The sequence below is a fragment of the Scophthalmus maximus genome, chromosome 5, assembly GCF_022379125.1.
Source record: "Scophthalmus maximus strain ysfricsl-2021 chromosome 5, ASM2237912v1, whole genome shotgun sequence".
NCBI classification, from domain to species: Eukaryota; Metazoa; Chordata; class Actinopteri; order Pleuronectiformes; family Scophthalmidae; genus Scophthalmus; species Scophthalmus maximus.
In genome coordinates this window covers 21,557,090-21,581,481 of record NC_061519.1, presented here as the reverse complement: position 1 = coordinate 21,581,481, position 24,392 = coordinate 21,557,090, and the positions used below count along the sequence as shown (strand labels likewise).

Here is a 24,392-nt window from a genome sequence, read left to right as displayed (position 1 = left end):
TGATTGAAAAATGCCAAATTTAGTCTGGTCTGCCCAGAGTTTCTGGAATTTGTCATTTTTGCAAATCTCCACACAGTTTGAGAAAATGGAAAGCAGTAGTTGTGCAAAATAAACTTATTTTTGGCTGGTTTGGTAAGACATAACATGACGTCTATCATTTCCTAGCTACTCGATCAAAATGTAGGTACCTCAATGTAGTGTGAGCTACAGTTCCATGTTTGGAACGATAGTGAGCAAGCTTGAAAGTGAAATGGCGCCACTGCATTACTAGTATTTTTATACTGAAAGTCAGAATACTGCAGAGAAAAAAAAATCATGTCAATGCAGTATCTATGCCACAGCGCAGCGTCTTTATTAAAAAGTCAGCTTTTTTAAATTGTTTTGTAAGTGAAGTTGGGGTTTCTGTTTTTTTTTTTCTGTCTGTTTGCCGTGGTTTGTTCACATATAAATCACCAGCTCGATTGATTTTTAGTCAAGTTGAAAAAAGGACTAAATACTTTTGCCAGCCAACGGTAATTTAAACTGTTAACAGAAAGTGGCTCTTCTACAACCCTTTTAACCGGTACGATTCATCTGTGATTAGAGTACAGAAGGTAGTAGGTTGAGTGAGAGACTGTATAACAGAGGGATTTCAGTGTAATTTTGTACCTTAGTTAGGGATAAGCTTTGTTTTCGTTCCTGTCTGGTTAACTTGTGTGCCAATGTGCCGGAAATAGCATCTGGTGTCTTGTCTTAGCTGCGTCCCAATTGTCTTCCTCCTGCCTTGGTTAAAGGTGTTTATCTCGGAAGACGTAGATTCTCTGTCTCATAGTCACAGACACTTTGTGACCACAGAGGAAACACACATGCACATAAGCATATATGCTTAAGGTGAGCGATGAGTCCTACTATCGGCGTGTCTTGTTGTTTGAGACATTGCCAACCCCAGTCTGTACAATGAGCTGCTAACTGGTGGCTCGCATGACACATTGTTGTATCACCCTCTGTCTCACACTTTACCAGCCTCTCTGGAACCGCTGTCTCGCCCACAGTTTCAGGTGCTGTCGTCTCTCAGTTTTCAGGTGTCGTTGGGGGTTTTCTCAATCGCAGTTTTTTTCGTTGTGTTGTTGTCATTTCTTTTTTCGCCCAATCTTGCTGCTTGTTCGGCAGCAGTAAGTTTTACCATCTGTCTTCTCTGAGGATTGTTATTTCCGGCCTGCTCTGAAATGGTGTGATATTTTATGCAATAGCAAAGTCCATGTAGACACACATACACGGGGCACAAATGGACATATTCCTGGAAAGACAGTTGCTTGTGAGTCTACAGGAAGCATGTGAATATTGGCATTAAAAGAGGATGTGGAGCGGATGTACGGGTGTGTGAAAGGTCAGTGATCAGGGAAAAAGGTGACCCAGCAGTGTCCCTCTACTCTCAGTCAGGACACCGGGGTTCCCTTCCAAGTCCAGCCCCTCTCTGTTTATGTGTGTGCGCGCATTTATGTGATCAAAGTGCGTGTTTAGCTGAACAGGAAGTGAGGCAGACGGACATGTCTCTCACCCTGAACATCGTACACAACTCAGTGCAGCTGCCTCCACTGCACTGGCTGTGTGACTCATACTTTCCACATCCCAGTGGATGTTAGTGGAAGGCCAGCCAGGCAGTTTATAGTCACACATGCTTTTCAGAAAGACGTGGTGTGTTGGTTTAACCCCGAATGTAGACCCCTTTTTTCCCAGCGGCCCTTGTTTACACACAGTGTCAATGTGCACATTAACAAGCAGTTCATAGTTTTGATGGCGAGCTCGCAGACCTTTAGAAGAGAAGAGACGCAAAACAAGTGGAGCTTTCTGGAAGTTTTTTTCCCACTTTCTCCGATGGCTACTAGTCCAATATCCTGTGAGGAGGGTTTGGTTTGAGAAGGTGCAGTTAAAAACTCCAGAACTTGCTCTCTATAAATGACACTTTGTGCCCTGAGGCACTGCTTCCATGTCTACTGAACCCCGCTGTGTAAATACCAGTAGACAGAAGCCACCAACAGACAGCAACAAGCCGGAGCCTCACTGTAGTTCAAGGTTTACTCAGTCAATTTTGCCTTCAAGGGTTGTGACGGACACTTGTACTTTCCACTGTGACAAGTGACATGTGATCTCTTTTTTTTTTCTTCCCCCTGACAAGACAGGAAGTAACAGGAATTCCGATCTGATGATCATAACCACCACCTTGTGAAATATCTGAGGAACATTATGTTTATTTGGGTTGCGTGATTATATGGCATTTTGTCATCAGACAGGATAGTGGTGTAATACCAAATCTCAGGATGACAAAATCCCTATAAATACTTATATTAAGACAAGTCGTGTAATGAGACACAGAGATACACAAAGGTCATTTTACTGTTTTAAAATGAAAACAAGTACACAACTACATAACTGGTGGCGTCATTTGCTTTGACTAGAATCCTGAACTTTTCCTGATTTTGTATGCAAGTACAAACTAATTTAGCTATTTCCAAATAAGTAAAAAGCAAACCGAAACACAAACTGATTGTTTAGGAATGTTTGCGTAACCTCACGGTAGAGGAGCATAGCGAACATAGCTGTGTGCTGCTTATTTGCCTCCGCCTTGTTTGTAGCGTTTTGCTGGCCCAGAGTCAGAAGTGTCAGACGGGGAGAACAGCCTTCCCTCTGTCTGACTCCCTGGCCGGGCTGACACAGTGGCTGCGGCACAGACGGCAGACAGCTGCATGTCTCTGGCTTCCTCTATTTGCTATTTGAAAACCAGTGACTTCATTACCGCAGACCAGCGCAGCTGCACTCTCTGGCTGTCTCCTGGGCCGTCTGCGCTGTCTGTCTCTCTCTGTCTCTCTCTGCTTGTCAGTCATTCTCTTGGGCTACATCTAATTGGATTTTGGCAGACATGCTAATCGTTCAGTGTGCTGCCTTGGCTATCTCTTCCTCCTGTACCTCCACCTCTCCCTCTATCGTGAAGTCAATCAACCATCTGCCTGTTTCTCTTGGGTTCATGTCCTCATGCTTCTTGACTTATGGCCTCCTGTCTGCTCCTCACTCTGTCATCCTTCACTCATCGTCATCTTTTCCTTGTAACCCAGACAGATCAGCTGTTGTTCACAGTCAACAGTAAGTAACCCCCCCCGGACCCAAATCAGCGGACAGTAACAAAATAAGCAGCCAAATGACCCGATAAGTCAATCGTTACCTAAGCAAAAAGACCACTTGTGTGCATCTGAAAGGCAGTTGAGAGGAAAGCCAGTGACTATTGATCGGGGTTCCGACCTTGATGGATGTGGCAAGTTGCTGGGTGACACGGACATTGAATAGAGGAGGAGATGGACCAAGGCAGGAGGAAGTGGAAGTGAAAGGAGTAGACTCGGTTGCTGTGGCCGCAGCCGGGGTTGCATAAGTTCCTGTCTGTGTTGAGACATGTATGCAACAGTCTCCTAAGTTAACCTCAACTCTGCTCATGCTGTTGCCTGCCTTAAATTTGTAACTCAGACATGCAGCCAAACAGAAGTTAACGTCAGGCAGACACAAAAAGGTTATGTGTGGTCCAAAAAAAAACATAACCATCCCTGAGGAGGCTCTTGAGCGAATGAGCTAAGAGCTGACAAGAGAAGTAAAGAGTTTGAAAGTAAGAAGATGAGAGGGTAAGGCCAGGACAGGTGGGTCTGGCTGCTGCCTCGGTCACAAACTGCTCTACAACTTGGTCATCTTCCATGAACCAGGCCGTGTCAGGCAGGTTGTTCCAGGGGGCTCGGGCCCCCAGCTCTTCTTTCCCCCGGTTGAAAATTAACCCACCCAAGACCTGAGCTGAACCACAAATCTAGCCCGGATCAGCCCTCTTGGTTGGCCAATCACATGCTGACATGAGCTCACATTTCCCCAGCACTTTCCTTTGCCCCACACCCCACCCCAAGATTCCCATACACATATTTCTATGTCTGTCTGTGCATTTTCCAAACAGCAATTATCCACTTATCCTGAACACACACACACAGCAGCGTCTTTGAACACTGCCCCGGAATAACCTACATGCCTGTATGTACTTTGGTGTGGAGGACTGTCTGTGTTGCTTGTACACAACATGCTGCGCCCTGGCCCGTGTTTGCTGCCTGTTGTAAAAGGGCTCGATGGGGCCCCGCGAGGTAGGAGGGGCTGAGCCGTGGGGCCTCTGGTATGTCACCATTAGGCCAGTGCCAGTATCACAGCTCCACAACAGCACTGCAGCTAACTGGAGAAACGTCATTACTTCTCGTTCCTTTTTTCTTTTATCGACAAGAATCTTCTTAAGTTTTATTTGGTTGAAAATGGTCACAGGCCTCAGCCACAGTTCAGTTGGACACTTAAGCTAGTTTTGCACCAGCTTGCAGTGAAAACCAGTCTGCCAAAACCCCACAGTGAAAAAAATGTATCATTGGTTGGCCGGTGGTAATTTTCCCACCCCGAGATGCAGCTTGTTATTTTTGACTGTTTCCCTTACTTGGGCTTTTTTCTCCCCCACCTCACCGCCAGAAGAAGATAATGTGCTGCTGTGTGTATCTGATGTGCGGTAGCCACAGCAGCAGGCGGCTGAGATAGTTCAGAGTCAGTTCAGATACAGTGGAGCCTGTACCACGTCTGCCAACAGTCTCGTAGACTAAACAAACTGGCAGAGCCCCTCCCGGACGAAATGCCCCATGGGCTTTAAAAGGGCTGTCTGCCACTCACAACAACCCTCGACAACTTTCAGCCCTCACACTCCTGTTGAGCTGACGTTCGCTTGAACAAAGCTACCCACAGCATAACGTCATAAGGAAAGAATGAAGTAATATATCTCGGAGAGTAGGTGACTGCAGCACAGGTTTATATCCTACACACAATTATTACTTTTTCCTCCTGCCATGTTTGACGCAGGACAGACTGGATGCTACAGTAACTCACTATCGCCTCTAAAGCGTACAAAGTGGCATGATAGGACAGAATGGGGCTAGCCAGTTAGCATGCTAACTTCAGTAGACATTGCTGCAACACAATACGTAGAAGGAAAACTGATATTTCCTCACATTTGGTTGATAATATTTGTTGATTGTTGAAAGTGTTGAATTGTACTCTGGCGTCAGACCAGTTTGCTGCCATCAAGGAAAATGAAAGTGATTGAAAGTGAAAGAGAGGGAAATATAATGGGCTTGAAGTTCAAACTTGACTGACAAGCTTGTTTTTGCATGGGACCATAATTAATGAGGAGTCTTGGTATTAATGAATAGATGAGAGTTGATGGGGGACAGTCAGACGGGCACGTTGTGGGTGCGTTGGGGGTGGGGAGATGGAGGCGATGGAACGTATACTTTAAAAAGGACTGTGGAGGGGAGACAGTCGGCAGAGAGAGAGAGAGAGAGACAGAACGTTTGCATTTGAAAGGCTCTTCTGTGCCGACTGCCCGGTGGGAACGGTGATTAATGAAGATATAAATGGAGAGATCCAGAGACGACGCTTTCCATAGGAGCACCATATACACAGCGCGCGCACACACACACACACACACACACACACACACACACACACACACACACACACACACACACACACACACACACACACCATATAGGCACTGAGACTCCCTCTCTTATATGTTGACCCGCAGCCCCAGTCTCCCAGACAGGGAGATAAACACAGGATATCAAAGGCGTGTCACGAGTCCCACTGGGGTGCCACCCGACACATCCACAGCACATTAAGCTCAGCCACTACGCCGATCAATTATGCATGATGCAAACACTGGTAAATCAAGGGAAAATAGACGGTCTGTGCGATTAAAGGAATCCCCATCTCCCCACTTTGCCAGTAATGTTTTGCATGTTCTGTAATCACTCGTCATTTCCACATGGAAGCGATTCTGCTCGGGATGCCTGATTAAGTGTCTGCGTTCTTTTGTCAAATGGTCCCACATGCTTAATTGCACAAAACAATTTGTTGCCGTGTGCTGCTGGGCCTGTGCTAGTTTTGACCTTCAGACTATACCCCCCCCCAGATGGAAGCAGGAAGCGCAGCAAAACCACTGTGCAAACTTGCCCCAGCCTGGGTAAGTGATTAGTTGACCTGTAAATCCCTTATTTTGCAGCCTCACCTTTCCCCCTTTCAAAGAAAAAAACAACAGTTTCTTTCTTTGCACTGCTGGCTGCCTCTATATCCTGCAAATCTCCATCTCACCAGGGGTCTGAAATCCCAGCGAGGTTGCTCAGGACAGGGCTGTAAAGTTAGCAACTGGAGAAACAAACAAGTGACATTTTGTGGTTCGCCCAGACTTTTGTGTCTTTCTACCGCTGCCATGCTGAATGCTGATGTGTTTATCTCACCACCTATTCCCACCTGCAAGGGTCGCTCATGGGAATCCTCCGTCTCCCTGATATTTCGTAGGGCAGACACACGCATGCAAAACACACAGTCTTCCTTGCCTCGTATCCCCCAGGGCTCCATGCCGGCTCATCTAGATCCTGTTAATAGAGCACAGTTTCCCTCTGGATCCTAAACAGTCCCACCTCTTTACAGCCTGAGATAAGTAGTAGACATTCTTCAAGGTCATTGACCTCCAAGTGCAGTTAATAGCACACTAGCATTCATAATGTAGTAGTATAATAGAGTATAGTATACTTCAGCTATGGAAGCCTAATTAAAGGTTGCATGTATTGAAGCTGGCGAGTGAACTTTAGCATCCAGTTGCATGCACACTAATAGTCAAGGCCTTCTTAACTGTGCCCAAGTCTTGTGTGTGCGCTTGTGCTCGTTTTTTTGTGCTCATATTCAAACAGCCTCGCTGCTGGGGCGACTTGGCCTTGACTTTATCCTTTGAAATGGTGAAGCATCGCCTTGTGGTTTTCAGTCTGGCTACATTTTAGCCAGTTCCTGTGACAAGTGCACTTTGTTATGCCAGACATCTTCTGTGTCATCGCCATCCAAAATGTACTGGCTGAGACACATCCTGGTGCCAGATGAGGCCATATGTGTTGAAGTTCTGAAAAAAAATGACTCATGTCGAGGAGGGGAAAAAAACCTTTCCTCCAGTCATATGATGGTAGATTTTGACAGGCGTGTGCCTCATAAAAGAATTTTAAAAAATTACTGTTGAAATTTTTAAATTCAAGTGTCGAACTTTTTGTCCTTGTGTCGTCAGTGGTGGATGACAGAAAGCCAAGACTTGTCACTTGACCATGATGTGAGCTTTGAATGTGTCCGTATGATGACATCTCCTGTCAGACAGATGACACACACAAACACACACAGCAGCACGGGACGCAGTGCAGATGACAGTCCGCTGTTCATGATTAAAGGAAGTCAAAGGGTCAAACACAGTCAGAAACACACACACACACACACACACACACACACACACACGCACACATATGCACACATATCCCTCCACCATCAGCCACTTCCTCCATTCACCGCGCCAACCCTGTCCCGCAGCGTGAGTCACAGTGCTCCATCAGTGCTGTGGTCTGCTCTCCACTCATCAGCGTCACCGTGGAGCCAGGACAAAGATTTATCACCGCTCCAGTCTCTCACTCGGGTCTGTTTGATCTACGCCCAGGTGTGTTCACTTAGAGCTCTGACTCAACTGTATAATGACATTTACCAAACACAGCCACGCTGTGCTTGGGTCGCTGTCAGCTCGCCCCAGACGGTGACTGTTTTAATAACGAAAGTCTGGCGATCAAGTGTGTGCTGACGGTGAGTTCAGCTGTCACAGGATCTGGTGTTTTTACTGTCAGCACAGCCAGGATGGAAATGAATAGCAGCCCTTAGGCCAGATTTTTGTGTATGTGATGAATCAGATTTTCGTCAGATTAAAAAGTAAAATGTCTCTTTGAATTCTGCAAGTCCACAGGCAGTTGTGAAAGTAGAGAGAAGGGTCTTTAGAGACTAGTTTTGAAAACCAGAGATTGTGACAGAGAAAGAGAGGGAGAGTCATGGTAGTTGATGGATTTGCATTACAGGAGCTATGTATGTGTGTGTGTCTGTGTGTGTGTTTGTGTGGGAGCGACAGGCGAGCCCGAGGGGCCTGGACAGCAGAGCCAAACTGCCCATGCAGAGACGAGCAGTAGAGGCTTCAAACAAGCTCCTCGTGTAATATGGATGAGACCGGAGCTCCCTGCAGAACATTCAGAGGACCCAGGGCCTGTCTCTCCCTTTCCATGTGACTGTAATAGATTTTATCATGCAAGGCGTTTTGGCCAGGTGGAGCAATCTCTTTGTAGTGCTGGGGCTGTGTCATGGGGTCAACCCCCCCCCTCCCTCGCTGTCTTTCTCTCTCTCCTTCCAGACAGCGATAACCAACCAAGCGTTGACATTTACTGCGGTATTCCACATTACAGCAGCGCAGCCCCCCTGTGCTGAGGAAGAAGTAAACAAACCGCAGATCGATACACGACTGCATGCGAGGGCCTAGGGAAGAGGGGATTTCAGTCAGAGTCCACTCCAACGCTTGCATTTAACACATTTTTAAACACTCACTTATTTAAGCATGAAGCCTAATTTTGGTTGTCTGATTGCTGTAGGTGTAGGCGTAGGATTTGCAATCAGACCAAATTATGATGATGTGACTGCTGCTGCGTCTTATTAAGCTACCGGATGGCTGATGCATTTTAGTGGATGCTGTGTAATTTACTGCAAAAACAGAGGTCCGTGCAATGTCTCCATTTTGTGTTTTCTCTCTCGCTCTCTGTGTAGTGATAGCAGTACATTGCTGGCTTGCTGACAGCCTCTCTCGGCTTTCAGTCTGCTTAGCAACGCTCGCCCTCTCTGCAGTTCTCTCACTCCCCTCTGTCTCCAAGCACTCAGAGTTGTTTCATCCATTCGAATAGTGAGCCCAGTTCCCCTTGTACAGGAAACCAGGCAGTTCATTTGGCCTGCTGGTGTGTGTGTGTGTGTGTGTGTGTGTGTGTGTGTGTGTGTGTGTGTGTGTGTGTGTGTGTGTGTGTGTGTGTGTGTGTGTGTGTGTGTGTGTGTGTGTGTGTGTGTGTGTGTGTGTGTGTGTGTGTGTGTGTGTGTGTGTGTGTGTGTGTGTGTGTAATTGCTGATTTGAAGCAGTAACCTACCTCCAAACAATGTCTCGTGACTGCTAACTTCTCTAGAGACTTTCTTTTTAAGATTTAGAGATGTTAAAGCACGCACGCACACACACACACACACACACACACACACACACACACACACACACACACACACATACACACACTGGCCCAGATGACGCTCAAATGACAAGTACAGTCATCCTCAGACAAGACGAGGGCCCACTGGCCTCATTCTCAGTCGATGCGTCCTCCTGGGAGCACGAAGCGTGTCGGCTAGTGTGTGTGTGTGTGTGTGTGCGTGCGTGCGTGCGCGCGCGTATCTGCGCACGACATGTTGCTTGCGGTAAACTACGTCATTCTCCTCATCCTCCTACACCGCTGCTTTGTAGAGCTGTTGTTTGATGGGATGTCTGTTTACTTGTAGTGTTCATCTGTGTTTGTGTCTGTCTCCTGGCCTGGTTGACTCACATAGGTGAGCCTCAGCCTCGGCAGCGTTGGTAATTAACACCGGGGGGGGGGGGGGCAGGAAAGTAGAGCACAGACACATGCTGAGCTGCTGCGCCGGAGACGGAGAGCTGCACATGTACAGTATATATACAGTATGCTCTCTTACACATGGATGAGTTTGAATGCCCTTCACTTACTCAAACACACTCCAGTTTGCTTAGTGCATATGTGTGTGTCAGACAGGATGAACGTTCCTGACCACATTGTGAAACAGGGCTTTGATGCTTCATGTTTAACCTATAACATGTCTCGGTGGAAAGGGAGATATGGGGGCAGATTTCATGTGGATTTTCAAGTCGGCACCATTTTTGCCTTCACATATTACGTGCAGTGACTTGGTGAGAGACATCACACTCTTTTCTCTCCGCCCTGCGTCACAGTAGCCGAGAGGGCACACAGGAAATTTCAGCTATCACAAATCTCTCACCCCTCACACCGAGCTTATCTCTCACAAGGCTGAATCATAATTCCCTTCTCATATAGCTGCATGATCATGGATAAAATGTGCAATATTTTTTCTCTATTCATGACTGTTAATCATCGTACTTGAGATGGATGATGTGAAAATGTGTATTTCTGGGGTTCTGATGCAGTCTCTGAATGAGTTACAGTTACAGCAACACATTAGAGTAATGTCTTTGAAGTGTTACTATGGCTACAACAATGATATCAGGCATTTTTGATCCATTAATCATGTAGTTTATTTGTCAAATTTTCTATCTGAGGTTACCGGCATCCAAATAGGACTTGAATCATTAATGTTTAGAATTGTTATGGATTAATTTTCTGTTGACCGGCTAAGCAATCTGCGCTAATTGTCTCCATGATCGTTAGGGCAACTAGGAGCTTATTAATACTCAGTCATGGAGCTGTGCTGTAGTAATATTTTCCAACAAGGTTAGACTGGGTTTGAATTGTGGAAGTATTTTATGTAGTTCTTTTTTAGAGATGTAGCAATTAGTTCATAGGAAGTGTATTTTATTGATTTATGTAGGGAAAAGTACATAATGCTCTGTTTCAGCCTCTGAGATGTTGACATTTGCTGGTTTTCTTGATAGTAAATCAAATATTTTGTGATTTTAACTGATAAAAGAAGACATTTGGAGATGCCCTGTTGAATTGTGATCGATGTTCCATCTATTTTCTGATACTTCATAGCCATAGCAATTAATTAATCGATCGAAAGTATAACTGGCAGATTGATTGATAATAAAAGGTAATTGTTTTGTAGATGGTGCCTGTGTGTAACGAGACGGGGGGAGTGAGGGCTACCTTCGACTTTGTGGCCTAGTATAATCTATTTAGACAATTTGTCCATTCATGAGGTAACATTATTACAGCTCTGCTCGTGCACTGCCGTGAATATAGACTAGAGACCCCCGCCTGGGATTTGACTGTGAAACATGAGAAACAGAGTACAGAGGGAGAGAGAGAGGGAGAGAGAGAGAGAGACGGGGAGATGAATAGAAAAAATTGATCCAGAGCGATTAAAGAGGCTGCTTTTCATGCAAAGGATCCCAGAGAAAATACTGTAGCTGGTTTCCAAAGTAAACTCCTGTCAATGGTCGGTGGACAGCAGACTGAGTGCATTTAAGAGAGGGGGGGATTCCTCACTTACATCACTTTGATAACTTCCTTCATTTTCTCTCACAGGCTCCCGTTAACCGTTTCTGCACTTTTTCTCCAGTTGGCTTGAGCTATCAAAGCTGTGGTGTGTGAGGATTGTGAAATGGCTGACTGGAGCTGTATCTATAGAGGAAGGAGCTCAACACGTTGGCAGGCAGGGGAAAGTGTGTGTGTGTGTGTGTGTGTGTGCGTGTGTGCGTGTGTGTGTGCGTGCGCGCGTGCGCGCGCGTGTGTGTGATGACTGTCTAGACAGATCGCCCATGTGACGCAAAAATGTGCCCGAGGCCTGAAGCCAAAGCAAGTTGGGCATGAACCTGTTCTTATCTGTGTGTGTATGTGTGTGTGGTGTGTGCGCGCGCGTGTGCGTGTGTGTGCGCGCGACTCTGGCATGACTAGTCTGGCTGATCATTATCACTGTGCTTGTCTAGCTCGGCTGTTTTCCCTTAGTATTTGGAAAGAGGGAGGAGGAACAGGTGTGTGTCTGAGGCACAAACAGACAGACAGTCACGTTGTCTCTCTTAGTCTCCTCGTCTGTCTTGGCCGTCTGCCCGTCCCTATTTATTCTCTCTCTTCACATCCTTATTTCCCTCTGTCACCTGTTTGTCTAACCGTCCACCTGTCAGACCTGTCCTTATCTGGCTCCTGCTGTTTTACTAACACATGTTTGTCCAGTGGCTGAAATGAGCACATAGAGTAACAAACACAACATTCGTCCTTCCGTTAAGCCCTCTGTGAAGGGTCAAACTATAAGATCAGTCTGAGCAGAAGACTACAAATTATTGCTGCCTCTTGGGCTGAAACGGTTGAGTTTGGTGCAAATAAACGTACACAAATTCAGATGACGTCTTAAGCATTCACAGAAGGTTAAAAGTCAAGAACTGAATATGCACGCTCTCATTTCAGTGTTGCGTTGATGAGAGAGCCTTGACGAAAAACCTCTGCTTTAGCTTCCTGGTACCCTTGAGGGCTTCTATTGATTGGGCCGCTAAAACAAAGAGCAGCTTATTGGCTTAAGACGTCTATATGAAGGCCTCTAGTGTCTCTGAGGAGGTAGGTGCGACCACCTGAGCAACAAGCCCCAGTAAACACAAACTGTAGAATACCACATCCTAAAGACAGACACAAGGTTCAGATCTTAATGTAACGTATAGATCAAGTTTTGAGGGAACTTTGAAGCCAGGCGGCCGAGTAACTTCAATATCTTGTTGTTGCATTGGTCGGTCAGGAAGTATATATATCTACGTATCTGTAGCTTGATCTTTGACACACTTTATGACCGCAGCAGAACAGGATGTGGTTTAGAAACAGACAGGGCGTGTCTGACTGTCTCTGAGCGTCTGTATTTGTGTGTTCCTACTTTCCCACCCCTCCGTTGTGTGAGGTAGAACGAAAGCGCAAGACCCATATAAAGGACGTTTTACTTCCTCCTGCGAGGGAAAAGGGAGAATGAGACACATTGCCCCATCCTCGTCTGCTGCCTACCGCTATCCTTTGCCCTCTTCCTCCCTCTTCTTGAATGCCAGGCGCATGAATGGCTCAGAGGGGGGAGGAGTAGGAAGAAGAGGAGGAAGAGGGAGGATGGATGGCAGTTTATGTTTTGTGAACCCCTCTTGTTTCTGCCCCATGAGCGAGAATTCGGCGATTGCCTGCGGTTTGTTTCAGTTTTCATACACGTCCACTGATGCCTGGGTTTCAGCAGATGTGAAGACAATTGGGTCCCAACAGTGTTTATGTTTTAGTACACAAAGGGGATTTTAAATAGATTCAAATAACACACACACACAGGCCGCCTGCTTTGGGATGAAAGGTCAGACTTAGGCTTGCGCACTTTTTATTGTGCCCTAGATAAGATTTGCCATCAGGCTTGTTGAGACTAGTTTTGCTTGTTTGTGTGTGACTGCGTGTTTTTGTATCCAGGGAATGATTTTTTTAGAAGAATCAGTTCACACCTCCTGCTGAGAGGGCTGCAGCCTATTGGAGATTATAGAAAACAATATCTGTCACAGTTTCTTAAACGTCTTGTTTTGATTGATCAATGATCCAAAAACACTCACACAGAAAATAATCAAATTTAAGAAGCTCCAAATTGTTCTCAAGCTTCTGAGGATTGTGTCGTCTGTCCACATCTTACCACAGATTTAATTGGATCTATGAGATTTTGACTGCACGAGAGAAACATGTTTGGAACGGGAAGGTTGTACTCACTGATCATCACCCTGCCAAACCTGCGTCATTTTGCTCCTGAATTTTTAAAAGTAAGATTTGCTGCATGGAAAATGCATCACTTTAGTGTATGTGTGTGTGTGTGGGTGTTGGTGGGTTGGTGGGTGGGGGGGACATGCCTGTATGCGTTTTATTATACATGTATGGAGACAGCATGTGTATTTATAGCCAAGAGTAAATGCGTGTGTTGGCACTGAGACGGCAGTCATCTGGAGTGTCCACGTGACTGGAGTGGAGCGACGGAGAGGGGAGGAAAAAGAGAGCTTGACCTCGGACTTGTTTGCACTCTGCGTGTGTGCGTGCGTGAGTGCGTGTGTGTGTGTACGTGTACGTACGTTTAGCTCCAATACACTTTAAATTACACCAAGTGTAGACTTTCAATAGTAAATATATCATGTCTGTTTGGACGAGCAGAGACCGGCAAGCGCTGAAAGAGTCTTCTGACGTTTTATGCTGAAAAATAAATTGTCACTGTCAATTTGTTTTTGGAAGTTTGAAGTATTCACCTTAGTTAATCTACTCTTCATGAATGATATGATGGTGCTTTTGCTAAATATGAATTATTATTAAATCTTATTAAATGTCTTAAAATTGGAGAAAAAAAAATCTGCCTCCATTTCAAATGCCTCATTGTCGTAAACCTCCGGCTACAAAGAGAATTGAGGCAACAAGTAATCCTGTTGTGAATTCTATGTTAGTGCGTTGCAGTGTGAAACACAGACCGAGCTCGTGGTAGAAATTGGCGGCTGCCTCTGAATAGCTTTCCACCTGCGTTTGGCAGACGGTGTACGGTAACGTATGGTAACTGTACTGTTGCTTGTTATTGTCGGATTTAACAGACACTTTCTGCTCCATTTGTGCATCTGCTGGAGAAATGTCATGTGTGCTAAATGGTCAGGGGACCAAACGGAGGCTGTAGAAATGGGTCGCAAAGTTCACGTGGCCATGTGTGTGTCATGTAGCTGTACGTAGTGGCGTGTGTGTGTGTGTGTGTGTGTGTGTGTGTGTGTGTGTGTGTGTGTGTGTGTGTGTGTGTGTGTGTGTGTGTGTGTGTGTGTGTGTGTGTGTGTGTGTGTGTGTGTGTGTGTGTGTGTGTGTGTGTGTGTGTGTGTGTGTGTGTGTGTGTGTGTAGCTGCATCGGCAGGCAGACTGCTGGTGATTAGGAACAACAGGGCAGAGTTCAGCTGAGCGAGTGTGTGGAATGTTAATCCACATTGTCATAAGGCGAGCTTCAGCCTGACAAAGGACTGGAGACTTTGAGCGGTTAGGGGCTGTGTGTGTGTGTGTGTGTGTGTATGTGTGAGTGCGTGCGTGCGTGCGTGCGCAAGTTTGTGTGTCGCAGCAGCAACCCACATAAGAGAGGTGCTTCATTACAGAAGATTAGGTCTGAGTCGCAGCATGGTGTGCATTAATAAAGCCCAGTGGTGGGTGGTAGGGTGGAATGGACCAGGGAGAGAGAGATGGCCAACAGGAGGAGAAGAAAACAGTTGTGTTAAAATGTGCAAACGTTTGCGCCTGCACACATTCATTAAGGAATAGCGGGTGTTGAGCAGCAGGAATAACGAGCAGGGGTGTTGGGTGGTGGGCGTTGAGCGGTGGACGTTGAGCTGTCAACTGTCAGGTAAGCAGGAATTACAGGGAGAGACACAGACAGCCATTAGTGGAACACACAAACATGCATGGTCTATATGTAGACACACACACACACACACAATTTAGTTCACCAACACAAATGCACGCACACACACAGTCCCACCTTTTAATGAGCTGTCAGTTCTCTCATCAGCACATCATCCGCTGTCGTCGGGGTCAAGCAGATGAAAGACCCCAGGATGACCTGGTGGTAATGTCAGTTTGGCCCCATGCTCTCCCTCCGTCTGTGTTTGTCTCTCAAACACACGCAAACACTCACACACACACTTGCAGGAGGAGTGACGTGTGTGTGTGTATAGTAGCAGGTGCTTCCAACACACACACACACACACACGTTCGGACAACCTTGATACTGGAGGAAATCCAGCTGACGAGGATCCAGCTCACCTCCACACCACTGCAGTGGCTTTATTGTTGTTTCGGTCAATTCTCCCCTCTCTGTCCCCTCCTTTCCTGTATCTCTGTCCCGTCCCATCACTGTCTCCCTCCCTCCCTCCCTCCCTCCCTCCCTCCCTACCTCACTGCTGCAGTGCTGCCTTCTGGAGGAGGAAAAAAAAAAGGAAAAATCACCAACCACAATCGCTCATAAGCGGACAAGCCCCCTTCTCTGTATACACAGTCACGGAGACACACCTGGCTACGCATATGGCTCCAGCCTTTTACATTTGCATGCACATGCTCATTCATCTATGCCCTTGTAAATACGGGACTATCCCCTACATACTGTACACATGAATTCACACGCTCACACATCAGTAGTGGTAGTATGAGTGGTTGTCGTTGTTGTATTTTCTCCGTCTTGGTTTCTCTCATGTGACAACAGGGGGAGGTCTACTGAAATAGGAGTGTATGCAGAGAATCTTTCTTTCAGTCTATTAAAATGTCAAAAAATAGTGAAGTCTAAGAAAAAATTTAAATCCTGTAGTCCAGCCGATGAAAGGCTGTTTATTATTCACTGACCGAATGTGTGTGTGTGCATGTGTGCATTCTTACTAGCTTTAAAAGGCTAGTAAGTCAATTATTGATGCTGATGAACCTCTATCCCTCTCTCTCCCTTCATTCTGCTCTGCGCCTTTGCACTTTTCTCCTCATTGGATTCCCGACCCTTACTCTGTCCTCTTTTCTTCTTCTACATCCCCTTCTCCTCCTCCCACCTCCTCTCTTCACCTCCCTTCTCCATCTCATCTCTCTCTGTTGCTGACGTCTACCTGGCAGTTCATATCACAATTCTTGTTCCCCTGGTGCCTGCGCTACATGGGCACGTGTGTGTGTGTGTGTGTGTGTGTGTGTGTGTGTGTGCGTGTGCGTCCGCGTCCGCGAACTGCAGGCAGCCTATGTGTAGTGTCAGGCCTGTCTGCCACAGATAGGCATCAACTCCATCAGCTTGTGGCCTCTCGCTGAGCGTGTCCTGGATTTGCTCAAAAAAGCACACAGACTCCGACACTCTTAGTTGCACAACTACGGGCTGCACCAGCGGAAAGTATTCAAACACACATGGCTCACGCGGTACGAAACTGACACATTGAATTATAAACAGACACACACTCATATATACGTCTTCACGAGAAAGGGGCACCTATTGCATTGTACGTATAACTATGAATCACATGCTCAGAAGCACTTAATGGCGGGGCCATGTAGTAGCCATGTTGACTTATCTGCGTGGCTTTTCCTGTGTTTTATTCATAGACTTTTATCCACAGGCTCATTCAATCTATTGTCTTATTATCCTTTTCCCTGCCACCTTCGTTCTCTTCGATACTGTGTCACGGCTGGTTCACGCCGTAGCACTTTTAATGCCATTCGTCTCCATTTTCTACCTCTTGGATGTCATTTGTCTCCATTTCCTATCGTTTAAACGCCATTTGTCTCTATCTCTACCGCGGTTGTAATCCCCCCACCCCCCCTCCACTGCCTACCTCTCGTTCCTACGCTACCTCTATATGCACTCTATTGTCTGTTTGCCTTGGACTGCGTCTGTCGGCCTGTCCGGTCGTCTGTTTAACCACGCCTCTTTTCTCTGTGTGTTTCAGAAGGCGGTGGAGGAGGAGGAGAGCCAGGTGAGGAAAACCTCTGCAGACCTCTGCTCGCCCAGTGGCAAGTTGGCCGACCCTGCAAGAAAGGTCAGTCGTCAGTTTCCTCCCCGCATCCATCCATCCATCTCTGCATCACCTCCTGCTGCCCCAGCATCCCCTCCCCTCTCCCCCTCCCCTCCCTCCCTCCTCTACACACAGGTCAGCTCTCAGGGTCACCACCCCTGCCCCCACTGACAGACACACCCCCTACTCACCCATTCAAAGCGGCACACTTCTCCTCTCAGACCTGCCAAGAATATACTCATACAGCTGCTGTAAGACTCCACTAACCACCCCCCCCCCACCCCCCCCCCCCCCCCCCCCCCCCCCCCACCCCACCCCACCCCCCAAATCACTGCACACACCGACTTAACACACACACAGGGATGACACTCTTCATCATGATTGTCTTTTTTCTCCAGCACACACGCACACACATTTTCTCTCTCTCTCTCTTTCTCTCATACGATGCCTGATGGATGATCTCTTATCCACATGTATGCATGCATATATTAGCTTTATTAGATTATGGCACCAAGAGTGCCATGTGCAGTACAGCACATTCCCCTCTCCTCCCGCTGCTTCTCTCCATGTATCTGTGTGTGTGTGTGTGTGTGTGTGTGTGTGTGTGTGTGTGTGTGTGTGTGTGTGTGTGTGTGTGTGTGTGTGTGTTGCACATGGTCTTGTATCTGATTGCCATTGCGATGATTCACCCATTCAACTGCAAAATTGTATTCAAAGATCAATAAATGTGGATGGATGAGCTGCCATCGTGTGTCTTTGTGGCTGTAACACAAAAGCTAAAAAAAAAACAATATGTTGCAGTGTGTGTCATTTTAATATGTATGTATATAATAAATGCTTGTGTGCATTTTTGTTTTTCCACAGGGGAAAACATCTCCACCTGCCTTGGTGTTCAACCGTCTTTTCTCTGAGATCAAGGAGGAGCCAGGACACCCCACCATGGTCCACCCCAGGTACTACATCGGCCCCCAACTTGTTCAAAAACACGACACACAATTTCAGGGTTATTTCTTCATTTAATATATAAAAAAAGGATAAATTTACTTTAAGTTGATCAGTTTATTGTTTGAACTCCAAATTTTTGAATCGTTTAGTGTAGTGATTGTTGATAATAGTGACATGATGGCATTTACAATTTGTCCAAACCACATGTGATAGCTGCAGTTTGCTAATTTTGTCCAAGCAACTGTCCGAAACCTAAAGATATTTCAGATAGAAAAAAAAGAGCTGAAACAATTAACTGATTATTGAAGTAGATGGTGATTATTAATGGACTAATTGATTGATTGTTCGGCCCCAGTTATCTTTGTTGTGTACTTAGTGGTTTAAATGAGTTAAAATGTTGCTCAAGATTAAAATGTCAGTTTTCCTAGAGACCATTTAAAGCAATAGTTGTTTTAAACTGTTCATTGTAGGAAGGGAGAGTTTGTGCCAGGTTGTGTAGGCGTGTTTGTCTTGTTAACCCTCGTGCTTTAGTGCACAAAATGGACTGAGCAGTGTTATTAGGTTTCAGTTTGACTTTCTTTCTATCAGTTTCTTTCTTGGTAAATGAAATCCCCTTAACTCCCTCTGCCACTCTGTTCCCCCTTAGTACTTCATCACAGGAGCCTCTCATCTCCCTCCCTCTTCCTCTTTTCTCACCAAAGCGCTTGTCTTCCCTCTGTTCCTCCCTCCATCCCTTCACAGACCATTACCAGCCTGTGTTTGGATCTAGAGCTCTGGTAGCTCACTGGTAATCTGACCCAGATTAAAACGATGGAATTAGATTAGCCATGGTTTATGGCGCCATAGCTACACGTGACATACTGACTGTGTAGAGGCTCGCAGAGGTCGGGTCAGACTAAACGTTGGGATTAGAGTTCTGGACTGTCTGCCATATTCTCAAACCAGTCAGGACTGGCACAGAGCAGTTTGGAAGCACGTCTTTTGCAATGCAGCGTTAGAAATAATGAAATTCTCACTACAGCCAGAACATCTTGCTAGACATTCACAGCACTTAACGTCGTATTTGTACCAGCCTCCATTAGCGGCGCTCTTGTCAAATACGAGCCAAGCTTACATTATTCAATCACATCTTCTTGGGCGTCTCATGTGAAGGAGTTTCAGAATCGTCGGTCGGGCGAGCAGTCGGCGCTTCATTTCCATGAAGAGCATAGGGAGCGAGGCCGGCGTGGTAGTGTTGTAGTTTTTCCAGGCAGAACCCCAGTGAGCTGTCATGCTTAACCTAGTTCACAGCTCCAGCCTCAGCTCTGTCTGGAGGGGACTGCTGTGGGGGAGGGGTTCAAAGCTTCTCTTTTCTTCTCTTCTCCTTCCCTCTCTTCCCACCATACAGCCCGGAATAGACAGATAGTGTTTGCTCATTGGCTTCAGTGCATCTCCAGGCACCATCTCGCCCAGTACCTGGACATTTGCGATAAGCCGAAGGTGCATTTAGGGCTGATACCCTGTAAGCACGTGATAAGAAAAATATCCATATTCCACACTTTGATTTCAGCTCTGGTCCTCGGATTGGTGCACTCACCGCAGGCTGAAGCAAGTCACAGAGTGACTTTTCTTTTATTGCTCCGATTCAGTGTTTTACTCGTGAGTTATCGCAGGCGTATATGTTGCTTAACACACATCAGCGTTGTAAAGTCCATAACTCAATTTATGGTCTTCACTGCAAAGTCAGAGAAGTGTGTGAAAGGTGATACTGCTGCCACCATGACCAGAATAGCAAAGACAAAACAGATGCTTGTTTCAGTGTGTTCATTTTTAGCAGCACATCCCACCCATTGTGCCATGAAGGGGAACAAGGACTTGAAATGTCTTTTCAATGCCACTGCATGTTTAGTATTCTGTGTAAAAAAAAAAATATAGTAAGCATTTGTTTTCATGTTATTGCCAGTTCAGGTTTTCAGTGTCTTTTTTCTTCATTTTTTTCTCTCTCCCAGTTACTACCTGTACACATATGATAAGATGGTGGCGCCCAATGTGTCTCTTGAGCGGGAGGCGGAGATGAGCCCGGACATGCTCGGAGCGCTGCTCAAACACCACTACAGCCGCAGAGTGCTGGGCCACGACGAGCCACCCATGGGTCAGTAGTGATACACACTTTAATACGGCGAGGCACACACAGGAAGACAAACATACACAATCATACACAATCATACACATCAACACACAAATCCAGACTCTAAATTACAAAAACATCCATCTTTTCCATTTTTTTGTTTCTTTCTGAACCACAGCAAGCAAACAAACCATTTTTTCACCATCTCTGGGGAGTGGGAGTGTTTTAAGCCTGCCTTTGAACAGAGTAAATGTTGGAGCATAATCTTGCAAATGATTCCTGACTAGGAATATTACAAACCAAAGGTGTATCACAAATTTTAGATTCAATCCCAAGAACAACCAGAGGTCTGGAGGCAGGTTTGACAGACAAGAGGCTGTGTGGGCTTCCTACAAATTTCTCAAGCATTTCAATTTGCATATAATAATCAAACGCTGCCTCCTAACAAAGAATAACACTCGGAATCAATCCCTGTCTTACTTGACATTCTAACCGACACTTTGATTATGTTCATTTATCCGAAAAACTGAACACAGCAGAGCTGAAAAGAGGTGGAAGGGTGGGACAATTGCCTGGAATTTATCCAATAAATGATTGGCTTTTGAACCACAGTAGTTATGCAGCTACATTAGTGTAAAAGGTGGCAGGTAATTTCATGTTCAGAAATCATCTTTGTGTGATAAGTAGGTTAAAAATGTCATGATGACAATGGTTAGGATGTTAAGATGAATACTAATGCAGAGTAAGTCTGGGGAAAAGAAAATGACCTTGTTGTCATGTTGTTACATCTGTGTACACACATATTATTGTGTGTAATATACTATTAATTGAATCTTTGAATATAGTTCATAAATACTAAATGGTGGTGTGGGGTATAAGCGAAGGGTTCCCAAAATATGGGTTGCTTCTTTGTGAACCCAAAACTATTACTTAACTAATAAATCCAATAATAATTCCTAAAGATATGATTAACCATAAAACTATGAGCAATAATAATAATAATACCAAGATTATACAGTTAATGACGAAATTTTTTTCCTCTTGTTGTATGTTGTATGTACATTAGACACACAAACATGTCAACTGTGAATACATCACACACATACATGATGTGTGGGCAATTTACATACATACAACATAAGCAGAAGAGACATGCAGATCATGTACATGTAGCACATTCAAAGAGCTGACACGTGCTTACTGTAAACACACACACACACACACACACACACACACTCACACACACACACACACACACACACACACACACACACACACACACACACACACACACACTTCAGCCTGCAGCGACACACATAATCATGCATTGACCTTCACATAAAGACTCTGGAGGCACCTCACATTTGAGCAATGGGGGTGAAAAGGCAGTGACCTCCTCTGTGTACTGTGTTTTAATGTACACATTAAAGTGTGTACATTAAGGCTGCATTAATAAGGTGTGTTTGTGTGTGTACACATTTATATGTATGTGTGTGTGTATGTGTAGAGAGAGAGGGGGAGAGAGTTTCCGTCTGTCATTATTACGCCACGTCTGACTGCCAGGCTGTCTCTCTCTCTCTCTCTCTCTATCGGTCTTTCTTCCCTCCATCCTCAGTCCCTCTTTTCCTGGCATCTTCCCTGTCTGCTCCTCTACCTCGTTTTCCATCCATCCATCCATCCATCCATCCATCCATCCATGCCTCTTTCTTCTCTGGCTTCCTTGATCTCCGCCTCCCTCTCACTCTTCACCCCCACACACACACACACACACACTCCTCCTCCTCCTCCACCTCTTCATCCTCCTCCTCCTCTCCTCTTTCTTTTTTCTTCTCATTGAATGGCTTCCTCTACCAGTTTATCTGCCTTTTACTCTTTCAGTTCTCTCTGTCTCTCTCTTTCACTCTCTCTCTCTGCTTATTTCCTTCTGTTCCACCACCAAATGACTCACTCCCGCTATTTATGTGCTTCTACTATCGTGTGTGTGTGTGTGTGTGTGTGTGTGTGTGTGTGTGTGTGTGTGTGTGTGTGTGTGTGTGTGTGTGTGTGTGTGTGTGTGTGTGTGTGTGTGTGTGTGTGTGTGTGTGTGTGTGTGTGTGTGTGTGTGTGTGTGTGTGTGTGTGTGTGTGTGTGTGTGTGTGTCCGTGCGTGTGCGCCAGCCAGCTCGAGTCGGTAGATGAGTGTCCTCTCCAGGGTCAGACAGGCTGTGTACGAAGCATACTGTTTCCTGTCACACACACATGAATACATTATTGTTGTAAACATCCCACTGTTCTCGTCCTCCCTCTGACACCATTTCTTCTTCTCGTTCTGTCTACGAGCTTATACCTGCTAACACACTGTCATCGCCGGCCGACACATTTCCCCATCTGTTCACGTGTCTTTGTGTGAGGAAGTGTGACACAGCCGATTTGATTTGTTTGCCATGATGTTCACCTTAAAGGCCACAGTGAGGGAACAAGCAAGAGCTTGAAGAAGTCCATACAGAGTAGCGCAGCTCCCACACAAGACCCTTTATTCTTCTTTTCTCTCTTCGTCTCACACACTCACACAGTATTTGTGGGCGAGTGTTTGGTTCCTCGGCTGTTGCCATGCCGTGCTCGTGCACGCTGAGAAAGAGGTGTGAGCTTCTATGAGGTTGTGCGAGGGTGTTACTAAGCGTAGGCGGGAGTGTGAGCCAGCTCGGCTCGCACTTCCTGTCTTTCGACCACCCCCTTTACTTTTTGTTTCTTTTTTTTTTCAAACTCTTTGCTCCATCCTCATTCCTCCCTCCTCAGATCTTCACGCGTCGCCTCCTGCCGCTGCTGGCGCCGAGGAGGCCAAATCCCAACATGCCGCTGCTGCCTCGGCCACCGAGCGGGAATGCCAAACCCAGGCAGTTTCCATGGAGACAAGCAGCCCAAGCTGCAAGAAAGCCTCCCACACCCCCACTCACAGCCCTCATCCTCCTCCTCCTCCTCCTCCTGCGTCGCTGTTGACGCCGGTAACGGAAGTAGCGGCTAAGGACACGGGCTCGGCCGTGAGCGGCGCTGCAGTGGTGGTGGGGGGGCTGGAGGACGACAAGGACAGGATTGTTGTGGAGATCATGCAGATGTACAGCAGGCAGCAGGAAAAGCTGAACTCCACCCTGCACAAGCAGCTGCAGCTGGAATTGGTGAGTCGCGGGCAGGAGAGAACAAAGACCAAGATAAATGAGCCCAAGATAAACTAGACCCTAACTGTCCTCGCCTATTAAAAGTGTCCTTGATGTGGAGGTGATGTTCACCTCTCACTGACCCCTTCATGTTTCCCTCCCACCACATGAAACATTTAGGTTCCAGATGGTTCAGCCATTTTTCAAGTCAGCACCACAGTTAATCCAAACAACGTCTCGCTAATGTATGATGTACTATGTACAATCATGAAAAGGCTGAAGTTTGATTTCATATGGACATATGGACTTTGAGCCCCTTTTGGTATCAAGACATCTGTCTCCCTGTGGAGCGGCCGCAATGTAAAGCTATTTCCCCTTACAGATGTCAGCGAAGTATCACATCATTATTATTTTCCCTGACTTTAGTCTCTGTGCCTCCAGGAGCTGGAGGCGTTGCGCGGGGGCGAGGCAGCGAGGCTACGGGAGCTGAGCGCTGAGCAGCGAGAGCTTCGCAGCGAGCTGGAGGCGGTGCACAGCGAGCAGGCGCGGCAGCTCAACCAGGCCCGCCAGGAGCAGCTGGAGTTGGAGACCCGTCTGGAGCAGCTCCGGCAGCAGGCCTGCGCCTGCGAAACGGGGGTCCAGCGCCATCAGGAGGCCCACTACACTGCACAGGTAAGGGCTTAGAGGAGGACACATGAAGGGACAGAACTAGGCCTGGCGTCAGATGGATGATACAATATGCACATTGGCTTGTATCACTTCATTTAAACCATTTATGTCTCAGAGGTTACAGTGCTAGGCTTCAAACCAGCAGACCACATATACGTACTTCTTTGCATATACTAAGCATTTAAAACAAATTACTTAATTCACCTCAGCTAATAACCGTGAACGTACAAGAATTTTTGGTTCCCATAATTTCTGGTCAGCAGTCGGTATAAACACCAGCAGTTCACTTGTACCAGTGGATGTGGACTGAGTGGAAAAATATTTGGAGTTCTCCCTCTCTCTCGTTTTTTTTTTATTTTTTTGGTCTTATAAATATTCCCATCGGATAG

General features: G+C 46.2%; 1 protein-coding gene across 2 annotated transcripts in view; it reads left to right on the top strand.

Moving 5' to 3' along the window:
* The window catches only part of skila (SKI-like proto-oncogene a), a 32,067-nt gene that overhangs the window by 1,685 nt on the left and 5,990 nt on the right, over positions 1-24,392 (top strand). Inside the window, exons 2-6 of one of the 2 annotated variants that reach the window (XM_047331897.1) lie at positions 17,090-17,176; positions 18,017-18,105; positions 20,086-20,228; positions 22,979-23,355; positions 23,776-24,006. In XM_047331897.1, the coding sequence (XP_047187853.1) occupies positions 17,090-17,176; positions 18,017-18,105; positions 20,086-20,228; positions 22,979-23,355; positions 23,776-24,006 (927 nt within the window). Of the gene's footprint in view, positions 1-17,086; positions 17,177-18,016; positions 18,106-20,085; positions 20,229-22,978; positions 23,356-23,775; positions 24,007-24,392 lie in introns of both variants that reach the window. The other variant, XM_035633137.2, reaches the window with a different exon arrangement.